This window comes from Malurus melanocephalus, unplaced genomic scaffold (genome assembly GCF_030028575.1).
Source record: "Malurus melanocephalus ecotype Western Australia unplaced genomic scaffold, MMel_1.1 scaffold_240, whole genome shotgun sequence".
NCBI lineage: Eukaryota > Metazoa > Chordata > Aves > Passeriformes > Maluridae > Malurus > Malurus melanocephalus.
The window spans coordinates 3,045-16,114 of record NW_026623472.1 but is presented as its reverse complement, the minus strand read 5'-3'; the positions used below and the strand labels follow the sequence as shown (position 1 = coordinate 16,114).

At 46.4% G+C, this 13,070-nt stretch overlaps 2 protein-coding genes across 3 annotated transcripts in view; one reads left to right on the top strand and one right to left on the bottom strand.

Moving 5' to 3' along the window:
* Window positions 1-6,291, top strand: part of TLL2 (tolloid like 2) — an 80,650-nt gene extending 74,359 nt beyond the window's left edge. For both annotated transcript variants that reach the window (XM_057375162.1, XM_057375163.1), the window contains 4 exons: window positions 582-709; window positions 1,495-1,708; window positions 2,686-2,936; window positions 4,092-6,291. In XM_057375162.1, coding sequence (XP_057231145.1) covers window positions 582-709; window positions 1,495-1,708; window positions 2,686-2,936; window positions 4,092-4,226 — 728 coding nt within the window. In that variant the 3' untranslated portion in view covers window positions 4,227-6,291. The remainder of the gene's footprint in view (window positions 1-581; window positions 710-1,494; window positions 1,709-2,685; window positions 2,937-4,091) is intronic.
* A 3,547-nt stretch (window positions 6,292-9,838) lies between these two features.
* LOC130578788 (cytochrome P450 2C8-like) lies at window positions 9,839-13,066 on the bottom strand (the record flags this gene model as incomplete). Its single annotated transcript, XM_057375137.1, has 4 exons — window positions 9,839-10,399; window positions 11,068-11,209; window positions 12,368-12,555; window positions 12,928-13,066. Coding segments are annotated over 4 exons (651 nt in total), but the record flags the coding sequence as incomplete, so codon positions are not given.
* Between the last annotated feature and the right edge of the window lie 4 nt (window positions 13,067-13,070).

The window sequence follows — 13,070 nt, the reverse complement described above, 5'->3', positions numbered from 1 at the left end:
GTGGGGCTAGCAAAGGAAGCATCTGTGGGTCACTGCTGCTTCATTTAATGATTGTGTTTGAATCAGAAGAGACAGGATGGGCTAATCTAACCACTTGCTGGTACCTTCCTTCCTGGTGCCCTACCCCTGCTGGGTGCTGCCATTGCCTTCCTGYGTATGCTGCCCATCCTTAGCTGATCTCACCATGAGCTGATTCAGCTTTCCAAACTGGCAAAACAGAGSAAGGCTGAGACAGCACCAGAGTCAACACAGTGGAAGGGTTGACATCATGGCCCTAGGAGCCAGGCAGTTGAGGTGAAGGAAGAGGAGAATAGATTAGGGAATGAGGACATAGATGAGGTTAATAAGGCCCAGGGGAATGAGATGGKCCATTTCACCACCAGGTTTAACCTGCCAGGTTAGCTCAGAAATGATATAGGACAAACCCAGCAGAAAAATTGARTGATACCAAAAGGTCTTGTTCAGTGACTGAAGCCCTCCCTGTCTCTGCCCTGTAGAGGGTCTCAGTGGGCAGAGGAACATGTAGGACACCACAGGGTTSCCATGTGAGACTTGCCCCAATGTGATCTCTCTCTCCCAAGCTGGTTGCGAGCACAAGCTGAGTGSTGCAGAGGGAACGATGAGCAGTCCAAACTGGCCTGACAAGTATCCCAGCCGGAAAGAGTGCACCTGGGACATCACTGCAACCCCTGGCCACCGAGTGAAAGTGGTGAGTAACCACAGAGTGGGAGTGGGAGGCAAGAAGCAGGCTGGGTTATGAGAAGCTGAAGTGACTTGCCGCCATCACTGTGTGAGTGAGAGGCTGATGCCCTCAGGCCCTTTTTGAGGCTCTTGAAAGAGAGTGTTCTGGGAGGCTGCCCTGTCTTGTAAAAGGGCAGAAGATCTCAGAGGGACACAAGGCAGAGGAGTGGCTGCTTGGAGGAGAGTCCAGCAGATGACAACTGTGGAGTACTGCCCTCCATAAACAGATGGCGTAAATGCCCTCCACCCRTACACCTCCTTGTGACCCACTCTGTTGGGGCTGTATCTGCATAAGGTGGTGGCTGAGGCAGCCCCCAGCCCCTCTGAGGGAGAGGTGTCAGGCCCACTTTACAACATGGYCTGATGCAAATGGCCGGATATGCCCAAAGCTGTGCAGATGGCCCACGTACCGGAGGAAATAATCACTGTGCTCAGTGGAAGTAATACTGCAGAACAGCCCATCTGGTGTGCTGGGCAGGATTTCCAGCAGGAAAAGTGTTRTAAGACTTGCTTGTTGTCATGCTCCGATGTGAGGCAGCAAGACTAAGGCAACACAGCCCATTGATACGGAATTCTGAGCTTTGCCRCCCTGAGATTACTCTTGTCTGAAATCACATTATTCTGTTTTAGTTTGTGGGGARACTGTGACAGATGTACCATTTGATCTGTTTCTCACTTGGCTTTTCATCCTATGCTAAATTGCACACTYAGATTTACAGATGCCTGTCTTAATTCTCCATATTCTTTCTGTAGACCTTCAATGAGTTTGAGATTGAGCAGCACCAAGAATGTGCCTATGACCACTTAGAAATGTACGATGGGCCCAACAGCAAGTCACCTATCCTTGGCCGCTTCTGTGGCAGCAAGAAACCAGACCCTGTAGTGGCTTCTACCAACAGGATGTTCCTCAGGTTTTACTCTGATGCTTCTGTGCAAAGAAGAGGTTTCCAAGCAAAGCACAGYACAGGTAAGCTGGTTGCCAGTACCCCAGTGCCAAAAGATGTCATCAAGTCTCACTGCATTTTTACTRGATAAAAAAAAGGCACACCTTTCTCCCAAATAAGCCTAACCTAAATTTTGAGAGGTTGTATATTCAGTTCCCAGACGGTTACCAGTGCCATACCATAAATACTAGCTCGCATAGCAGCTCAGATATCTCTTAGTATTGGGCATTCCTGCTTATGCTCTTTTGTTTAAATTGGAGGTATTTGGTTGATCAACAATCCCTTCTGTTCTGTATCAACCATTAGAAAAGGAGGTGATGCAATTTAGCCCATGTATTGGCCCACCCACAGAACAGGCCCACGTTAGATTGATAATGGTAGAATCAGAGCTGTGCTGTGGACAGACACGGTTTGATCCTCCTATCTGTGGCAGCCCAGGGTGGGTGTGTTGTGCCAACATTCATGTCTTTGAAATCCATGCCACTATAAACAGGTGAAACAGTGCCATGCATGTGACACTGGTGAAGAGGTGTCCTTCTCATTGGCTGCAGGAAAACTGTTGCAGGAAAGCACATGTGTTCTGCACAATCACAGGGCTACTTGAGTGCATTGTGTGGGCAGAAAAAGATTGTTTTGGTCCCCAGTTTTTTGATATGCTTCAGCTTCTTGCTGACAAAATACTTGGGGTCAGAATTTCATCCACAGGACAAGTGCAAAGAGCAAAGCAATTGCTTTCTCCATCCTGCCGGTTTAAACTGGTCACCCCTTTCCRTGTGTGTTTTGTACCAAAAGAACCAAGATCCTCTAAGCTATGTGGGTCTTTGGATTCATGGGTGACTACAGAATTCACTGGTTTATTGTAGTTTGGTGCAGTGTTTAATTACCTTCCCTATTGCACTTCAAGCTGAAGATCTTCTCTGCTCATGACTGACCCAGGAGTGGGATGAGTCTTTGTTGTAAAGACTTTGAAAGACTGTTTTGTGTCCTTTTCTTGCTTCAGAGTGTGGTGGGCTCTTAAAGGCTGAAGTACAAACTAAGGAGCTGTATTCCCATGCTCAGTTTGGGGACAACAACTACCCAGGTCAAGCCAACTGTGAATGGGTGATTGTAGCTGAAGATGGTTATGGGGTGGAGCTAATATTCCAGACATTCGAGATAGAGGAGGAGGCTGACTGTGGGTACGACTACATGGAGATTTACGATGGTTACGACAGCACTGCACCCCGTCTGGGACGCTTCTGTGGCTCAGGGGTAAGCCATGATGGTGATGATTTCAGAGGGATTGCTGAGGGTGGCAAGGAAGGACCCTCATACCATTCTGGAGAGGGGCAGCTGTCACAAACTGGTAATGAGAATGCTTTGTGGCTGGGCTTTGCTTCTTCCTCATACATAGGAGATCACAGCCATTTTATCTGATGCACAGAGTTGGCTGGAAGATCTTGCTGGCTGTCCCTTTTTATCCCAGGGCCATGTACAGCAACATGATACTGCCATGCTGCTGTGTCCCAGCCCTGCCATGAAAGTGTTGTGTAAATGAGAGAAATGACTTCCAAAGGCCACTTTCATCCTCAGTCATATCCTCAGTTGTTTCCTGGCTGAAGCTTGCTGTGGTAAAGGTGATGATGGAGGGACTTAGAGCTGCTTGCTGCCTCCAGGATGGTGTGCTGTCTCCTAAACTGTCACCTGCATCCCATTACCAGGGGTGACTCTAGCATGAGTGATGGTGTGTGATTGTTGAATTCAGGTCTGTGATTTCTCTAGGACTTCAGCAATGAAATGGAGAAATTTCTTACTGAATTTAAAGAGAGACAATTAGGGAGCAGGTGTGTGGAAGAAGTTCTCACAAGCTGGGGAAATTGTCTGGAAAAGAAACAAATGCATASCAGCTTGGTGTGAAGAAGTTCAGGGCAGCAGGGCAGTAATCTACCTATCTGCACACTGACAAATGAAGAATGGCTGGAAAAGGGAAGCACAAGGAGATTGTAGCAGGTCATAACAATGTGGGACATAACCATAGCTCTCATGTAAGATAAGTACCAGAGTTATTTGAAACCTGGGAGAGCCTCAGCTGCCAAACAGGTTCTAGTTTGTATTGTATTATTTCATGAAAAGACAATGAGTAATTAGTTAACATGAAGATTGGAACAGGAATATCCAGGGAGTCCTGTGAAAAAAGTAACTGGAAGAACTGGGACTGTAGAGTGGACTGGCATCAGTCTTCAAACATAAAGAGCGAAGGAGTATGCTTAGAAGGTGGATCAGGGCTGGAGGTACTGAGCATTCAAGTCTTCATGTTTACGTGCCAATCTGTGTTCACTGTGGGCTTAAACTCTAGTATCATARTGCAGACAGTTATTTAGTCTGCGTACTTGGCCACTATATACTGTCTTCTTTCCTTTTCTGCAGCCTCTGGAAGAAATCTACTCTGCAGGGGATTCCATCATGATTCGATTCCATACAGATGACACCATCAACAAGAAAGGATTTCATGCCCGATACATAAGTACCAAATTTCAGGATGCATTGCACATGAGAAAGTAGTTTGACTGCTCCTCACAGACATTCCGTGTCTGAAGATTGAGACATTTAACTGTGATCTTTGTCTTTTTTTTTTTTTTTTTTAAACCTTCTGTGCACTTGGCCAAAAGCAGTGTACAGTATTTTCTGTAACTAAAACTAAATCCAGTCTCAAAGGTTTGCCTCTGCAATTACTAGCATGACTCTTTCTTGTTAACACACCCAGGACCAAAAAAATTGACTTCTAATCATACCTGCCGGGRTACAGACAATGTATTTTGCACAACTTGCCATGGGGCTGAGTGAAGACTGAACTTGAATTGAGGATAGTCTTCGTCTCTTGCATATCTTGTTTCTAGGTGACACTTCTCAAGCATCCACATGAGCTGTCTGAACSTATTTTCTGGAGCAGGTGATTTGGACAGACAACCAATAGGATTTTTTCAAAGGACTTTGTGAGCCACCCTCTCTCCTCTACCTGCCCCAAATACTCTGTGCAATAAGAGAACAACCAGATGGCTGTGCCTGCATCATTCTTTCTGTCCTGTCTATTTGTTGTCTTTCTTATTGTTGAGAGGAGAGCAAGGCAGGGGACAGGGATAGTCTCTTTAGGGCTGCTAGCTGCTTGTATCCCAGAGAATGAGAAGGTCCCAGAGTTTGGTTTGCAGTCATTTCATAGTATATGTTGAATGGAAGTACTTTGATGCAGTGCCCAAGGGTAGGGTGGAGGCTGACGTGGAAATGCTGTGGTGGGACACAAGGCATGACTGTGTGATGGTGGCAAAGCTTAGTGACGGAAGTGCTGACAGCATGCTTCACGTACACCACCACACAAGGCAGCTCAGAGGGTTGTGGCAGCAGCCCAGGCCTTATCTTAAATAAGGAATCTGTCCTTTTCACTGCACCCATGCCTTCATTCTCTGCCTTCTTCATGCTGCTACAGCCACTTCCCTGTGAGCCCCTCTTCTCACAGCTGAGCTGCTCTCCTCAGGGTTCCCCACCGCAACCTATGAGTGCTCTGCAACTTCAGCTGGCCAGAACATCTCACTGAAGGAAACACCGGGGCAGGGGGAGTCAGGGTGTTCCTGAGGCAGAGGGACACGGGCCATGCTACAGGTCAGCTCTGGTGATCTCTGGGAACCTGTCAGATGTGTGCAAGCTGCGGGCATTGGGACCAGGAATGGAAGAGCTCTACTGGTTTCTGCTTCCTCCCCATTCGTCACTGGAGTATGGCCCAGTCTCTTAACTTCATGGCAAAGGGTGCAAGCGAGATGGTGACTTAGAACACTTAGARCTCTGAGGCTCAGACATGCTCTTGTTTGCTTGTGAAAGCAACCTAGCAACTGGCTTGAAGAATGARCAGGTAGCTTGGTGCTTCTTTCAGAAAACAATAGGGAAAAGTGTGCTTTTGGGGAGAACCACAGTAATTGAACAGGTGATATGGGAGGAAGAAAAATACTTYGTTCTGAATGTTTCATTGAGGCACTCATGGGCAATTATGGGCTAAAAGCTGAGATATGTTAGCTTTAATAAAGTATTTATAATCCAGTGATTACTATGTTTACATAACTGTTGTGCTGTCAGGCTCCAGGGTGACACCTCCTCTCTGGTATATAACTGTAGAGAACTGTGGGGCTGGTGCCACTATCAGGCACAAACAACATTTCTGGAGATGAGGGCATTTTCAGATGGATAATAAATAGACTCAGCCCTCTCCAGAAGACCTTAAATAAAATATGGTCCAAGTATTGTGAATACTAGGAGAAGCAAATGCATGAAAATATTTTCTTGCTTAGAACAAGAAAAGTAAAGTAATTTATACACACACACAGAGGATTATATGTATATAAAATGTGCATGTAAAAGAACATTAGTCAAAGCCTTAATAAGTGTAATGTGAACAATACTGTACCATTGACTATAGCTTTATTGCAGGCTGTATAAAATCATTTTATCTCTGTTTTGGTWTTTTGGTTTGTTTTGTTTTTGCTCTGCTTTGTTTCTTTTTTCAAATTTTTGGCCTTTTCACAGGCAAGACCTCTGTTCTCAAGCTGTTTGACCGTGCAGATCTGGGGAGTGAGCTGTGCTAGATGGGGTGTGTGTTTGTCCTTCCTTGCTTCAGTTCAAGCAAAATTACAGTGACTCAGGTCTGGAAATAAAAGTGTGACATCAATCCCTGTGAAACAGAAGTAAAGTTTCAGRTGACAAGCAGCAGTTTTAAGTTTCCTGACCCACTAGTGGCAGCAATGGCTCTAGGGAAAAGTGACTGTAGCAGCTTCCCATGTGCTTTAACACCTTTGTTCCACGTTCTGGTAATTTCCCATCTACCCCAGACTGGTTTGTTGCAGATGCTTGCAATGTGGTTTGACAACTCTACTACACTCATCCAGGTGTCTTTTGTGAGAGTGTTCACAAACTTACTGTGCATTTCAACCAATGATCTTTGTAGAATATTTTTGCTGTACTGACTGGACTTAACAGTCAATAATTCTAAATGTGTGAAAATTTCTTTAAAAAAAAGTCAACCCTCTGATGTGTGCATATGTATTCTGGTCTTTCTGTGGCTTTACATTTCATTAACTAGAATAATTTTAAAAGGGGGAGAAGAAGAGGGTGTGGGGACAATCACAAATGTACCTGTGCCCACAATGAGTCTCTGCTTTCATTAAAGACTATGGATTCAATTGCACATTCTGTTGTATGCATGCATTTTCCACTTCCTCAGGGAGTGGAAATTTATTACATTCCTTTTCTGCCAATTRTTGTTTGTGTCTACTACTAACACCAGGATGGAACTTTCCTGTGGGCTTTTAGGTTTGTCTTGGCTTTTGCAATCAAGGGAGCATTTGGAAAGTGGAGCAGAGAAACAAGTGGGTTGACCAAAGGGCTGCACTGTTCCTTGTGTGACTCACGCTTTAATGGGCTGGGATGCAAGTCTGCTGTGATAAATATTAGGGATTTGGGAATTAGTCCATAAGTATGGTTCAAAGGACTAGGCTTATTTGCTATCCTACAGGCTATGGCCTTCAGCAGCAGGTCCCAAAGACCAGAGACATGAAACTCCAGTCCAAAGGACAGCAGGAGGAGGCAGACATTCCTTACTGGAGAGTTGTGATCTGCATTCCATGGCAGTAAAATGCTGCTAAGGCAGCACATAAAATGCTTTTCTTTTCTTTCTGTCCATTGCTTGATGTCTACTGTGCTTGCTAATGACCATGTCTGTGTTCTTTCCCCAACACACACCTAGTTCATTTATGTCCCATCACCCAGAGCATTTCCTGTGGTGTGTGTCACAGATACCCAAACCTTCATGGTGTCTGAATTTCCTGCCAGCTGTTCCCAAAGGCAAAGCAGCAATGGATGAGAAGTGAAGTGAGATGAAGGAGAGATGAAGTGAGGAATAAGCATCCCCATGTATGTGTACCATCCTACAGCACACTACCATGGCACAGTATGACCCAGTGGCACAACTTTCTTCTGACAAAGAACAGTGCCTCAGACCAGAGAGACTCATTGGTCTCAGCATCAAGCCAACAGAAATCTTCCACTTTTTCCTGGCATTACTATCAAATCTTCTGGAATATGAGGTGCCAGCCTTAGAAAGCAAAAGCAGGATTCTCCTCTGTGCCTCATGTTAAGTGCAGCTTAGAGCCAGAAGTTGCCTTATTTGCCATGCAGCTGGTAGGGAGGAGATGAAGGCTCCAGTGCCCTGAAGCCCAGCTTTCCAGGTGCATGCCATAGCCTGGATGTGCTGGGCCCCAGCCAGTTTGTCTGAGTCAGCCCAAAAGAAATGCCATCTCTTCCTTTTTGCAGGTCCTGCATGTATTAGCAGGAAGAGAAGCATATCCTAAAAGGAGCACTAATCCTGGTGTTGGGCAGTCTGCTGTTACTGCATGCAGGGATTTTTCATGGAGAAGAGCGAAATGGTGAGTGGGAGCTGCTTGGGYTGTTGGATGGGAGTAGTGGGGGGAGGACAGAAAGTGGGAGAGGTGAGGCTGCTGGACCACCCATCTACTGATGGGTGAAAAGCTAAGGTTGAAAAGCTCCCTGGRGTGTTTAGCCCTCCCATTGTCTGCCCCAACCAGTCAATCAAGCTCACTCTTTCATTAGCTGTGCATTTCCTTATAGTGCAAGAGACAGTTTCAGATACCTGCTTGGATTTTAGCATCCGCTCCAGCCTTTCTGTCCTGATCTTAGAACAGTTAGAGCAAAGAGATGCTGGTGTCTGGATTATGAAGCAGACCTCTGCAAGATTATTGTCATGGGCAGGTTTCAAGTGAGCCCTGTCATTGTTCCAAATGAAAGAGCATTTTCATATCCACCTTAGAATATGTTGGAATATTATCCCAAATGCTATCCCACATGATTATTTATCCCCTGACTATGTTCTGTGTTCTGGAGTTGTTTAGTAACAGAGCATTTTCTCACTGCCCTGTGCCTCTCATGCAGTTTGTGAATTGTTGATAGATGTTGTTTGTCACTGTTTCRTTCATTGCCTCCAATGAATCAACATCCCAGAGGGCAGGAGGGCATGAATGTGAATCATGCCTTCCAACACTACCAGATGTAAGCCATTTCTTAACTTRTTCTCAACACAGCACACATGCTGCTGAGTTCCTGATTGCAGGACTGGCTATAGGGGTAGCCTTAGACTAACAGAAAGCTCAAGGTAATCTCCTCCCTATGTATCCCTGGAACTCATACATAACTTCTGTCTCTGGCTGCACGTCTGTCCATTTGATGCAATCCCAGATGAGTACTCAGGAATGGTTTGCCATTGTTGTAGAGTACACAAGCATTAAAGCTGCAGCCTTTTCGGGAAAAAAATGGAGGGACAAGGAGGAATGGGCTTAAGATGTGTGCAAATACGATATTTCCTTCAAAATAATGCTAAATATTTCCAAAGAGAGATGGGGATTCCTGCACACTGTTTTCTCTGCAGTACTCACATGGTTTCTACGTGCCTTATGACAAAAAATCACAGATATTATATTTTGYCTTTAGGACTTTGTATGACCATGGTACAGGGGCCAACAAGTGTCTGTGTAACAGAAAATCAATATAAATGCAACAAACTGAACATCCAAACACAGCCAAAGCTCATGGGAGCAAAGAAACCCAGAAGAAAGTCATCTGTGGTGGAATATATTTATGAAAATCATTCAGCCCCTTACAGAAAGCAAAGCAATAAATTATAGCTGGGGACAGAAGTAAGATACACTACGATTTCCTGAAATTAGTTAATAAAGAGCATCTAAATCCTTGCAGTGATAATGATGATGGAAAAAAAAGCACCCAGAGAGCTGGTTGCAGTCTCCAATGCTCAGGTAACTGATCTCCTTGCAACAGCCTTTAAAAAGCATGAATGCATTCTTTTCATTTGGCTGAAAGTCCCCAGGATGCAGGACCCCCTTCCCCTCAGGCACCGTGAGCCTTCCCAACTTGTGCTGGGCTGTGACTGCTCTGGAGCTGCTTGCAGGCAGCAGCACTGAGCACAAGGCATGACAAAGCCAGGATCCTTACCCCAGAGGGACAGCCCTTCCCACAGGATGCTGGACACAGACTCTGCAAACCTATTCTGCAGTGCAGCAGCAGATGTGGGCACTGCCCTAACCAAAATTAAGTAACAGCTCAAATCTTCATAAATAGATTTTTATTTATGGGATCATGAATGTACACAGATGCAGCACTGTCCATCTGCCAAGCAGTCTCTTGGTGGGACAATTTCTGTGGGAGCCACCACGGGAGCTGTGTTGGGGAGAAAACCAACTGTTCATGCAGCCACTGCACTCAATGATCCTGTGGCAGAGCATCAGTGCAAGGGGCTGCAGCATCACCCTGGTGCTCCTGCACTGTGTAGAGCTCTGGGAGGCTTCAGAGGTCTCCTCTTTGTTCCTGTGTTTGGACTGCCTTCCTGATGGCCTGGGAAAGGTGAGCCAATGCTCCTGATTTTAGTAAAGGAGACATAAAGGAATAGCCAGGCTCAGGACAMTGTGGAGAGTGGTTCTGTGCTTTTCAGCGGGGAACAGCACAGAGCTGGTAGAAAGCAGGCACATTGGTTGTCCCACTCAGTGTTGGGGTTATGTTGAGCTCCTGGGGGTCGACAACAGACTTCAAGGTAAAGTTCTGCAAGATGGTGGTYATGAGTAAAAATATCTCCATTCGTGCCAGGCCCTCTCCGGGGCATATTCGTTTTCCTGAAAGTGAAAGCAGCAATTAGAACAAATGTCAGGGTGTTTCTGAGTAGGCCAGAGTTTGTACTAAGCAGCTGTGTTGCACAGCTTTGTTTACTACACAGAGTCATAGCAGTGAGATGTCTGTCAGGATAACTAAGGGCATTTTCAAGACAGGAATTTGTTGGCCAAAGACCCTTGACAGTTTGGAAGAAGAGTTCACCCTGGCGGTAACATGACAGGAGTCAAGGTGAGGGAGAGAAGGGTGACAAAGCACGGAGGAGAAAGTGGAAGGTTGGGCCTATTGGTAGGCCARTGGCTGCACGTAGCCTAGGAGGTACTAAAAATGTGCTGGGGAGAAATGGAGCTAGCAGAAAAAGATTCGTTCAGGACAGTTTGGGTGTTTGTGTGGGAAGGTGGCAGGTGTTTTAGAGAATGTCAGTGAATTGCATTCACATCATCACACTGACAACTCCTAGTAGGAGATTTGAGAAGCCATGAGGCCTGAAGAAGATTGGAGATGCCAGTGGAGATGGGAGCAGCAGGGAGGAGTTATCCAGAGAGCAGTGAGCCCCAAGGAAGCACCAGTGGGACGGTGTTGGGAAGAGGCAGTGTGTGTTGCAGGGAAAGACAGGGTGGTCAGCAGAGGAGGAGGCTGACAGAGAGAGGAAAAGAGCAAACCTGWGCTTTACCTGCTGAGAAGGGCATGAAGAAGTTGCTCTTCTTAAAGGTGCCATTCTTGTTCAAGAAATGTTCAGGGTTGAACTCATRTGGGTTTGGAAACTCTTTACTCTCATGCAGGACAGAACTGAGGATGGGGAAAATCGTGGTGCCCTAAAGTAACACAAGAAGAGCCGAACATGAAAGGCAGTCAAGTTAGATCACTGGACCTGACTGTCTGCCAAATTGAGATTGAGTTTCCCTGTGTAACCCTACCAGTGCCTTTGGTTTCCCTTTGGGGACCCTTCTTTAGCTGAGGCAGCTTTAGGGAGATGCTACTGAATGGCTCAGCAGTGACAGCTKTTGGCTGCTCTTCCTGGACTCTCTGTCTCTCCACCCGAGCCTTTATCCTCACCTTGCTGTGGTCATTAGGGGACACCCCACTTAATTCTTCTTGTTGTTCCACAATAATGACSTTGYAGATGCACCATGTCCCTTCTTTTCTGTGAGGCCCAAAAAGCAAAAACRCACTCAWGGCTGTGSAAATGAAGCTCAATTCCCCTCTCCTGACAAATTTCTTCTGCCACAATCCTCTTCCTTCSCACTTYCTGAGCACCCATTAACAGAGGCTGGAGCAATCAGCAGCAAYGACAMAAGAGTTCCCTGCTGGAAGCAGAGCAGTTCTCTGGTTCCTGCCTTATGATTTTAGACAGACAGCTGGAAATCACACCACCAGCAGTCCATGTGCTGCTGTTTCCCAGCTGCCCACAGTCACCCAGAAGAGCACCAAGCACTGGTACAGCAATGAAGGCTGAGCCATGGGCTGCTCTAGCCCACCAATCTGCCTCTGGCAKTGTCCAGCAGAGACTGCCTCAGGAAATGTGCTGGAACAGAGCAGACAGGTTTGGCTTATTCCATTGAATGCAAWCAGTCCCTAGAGCATTTTGGTGGCTCTGGGTCTTTGTGTGCTCAATAAGCAGCAACTGACTTTGCTCCTGAGCATGGGCATCCAGGCTCTCCTGGATTGATTGGGGTGAGCACTCCTGGACTTTGCTGCCTTCTGTGAGAGGAGTCTGGTGTTTTGTGAGCCCAGTGTGCTTCTGCAGGTAGGTAAAGCTGCAGAGCAAAGGAACAGAGGAGTTGGTCAGAGCTACTGTTGTAGTCTTGGCCCATGGAGCATCAACAAGGGAGTGCAAGTGAGCTACAGCTGCCTGAGGATAAAAGCCTCCTAAAGGGCTGGGTGAAAACAAGGTCAGGCCACAGCAGTTCTAACCTGTGGCTTGTCACTGACATCCAAGGAACTGCTGGACTTGAGGCAGCTTGCCCACTGACCTTAGGGATGATGTAGTCTCTGAASCTGGTGTCTTTGGTCACAGTGTGGGGGAGACCAAGGGGTGTAAGAGCGATGAAGCGCTGGATTTCATGGACCACCGCATCTGTGTAGGGCATCTGGGTCCGGTCAGCCACACACGGTTTTCTTGATCGTCCTACTACCTGGTCAATCTCTTCTTGAACTTTCTCTGTCAGGAGAGGCACAAACCATCAAATGGGTCAATTAAACCAAACCTACCAAAATACGTTGCCCTAAGCTGTTTAGWGCTCACAGATGGCAGGAGCATTGATGTTGGTTTTGATGTTGCCTAGAACACAGCTGCACTGCTGCTCATACAAAGAACGTTGTCTTATTGACTTGGCTGCATAGGAGTAGTGGGAGATAAAGATGTGGTCACAGTCAAGTCCCAAAGAGAGAGGGAATGAGAGAGAGAAAGAAAGAGAGAAAGAAAGAGAGAGAGACAGAGAGAGTGGAGGGGGAAGTCTGGGGGAAGGATGTGGTGTTAGGCATGTAGCCAGCCCGAGGAACAGCTGGAGAGGAAGAGGTCACAAACTGGTACCTTGTATCTTTGGGTATTTGAGAAGGAGCAGAAGCCCATATCGTATGGTGGTGCTCGTTGTCTCAGTTCCAGCAATGAACAAGTCAAAGGCGCTTGTTATCAGGTTCTTCATGTGGAAACTGGAGTTGGGACGATCTTTCTCC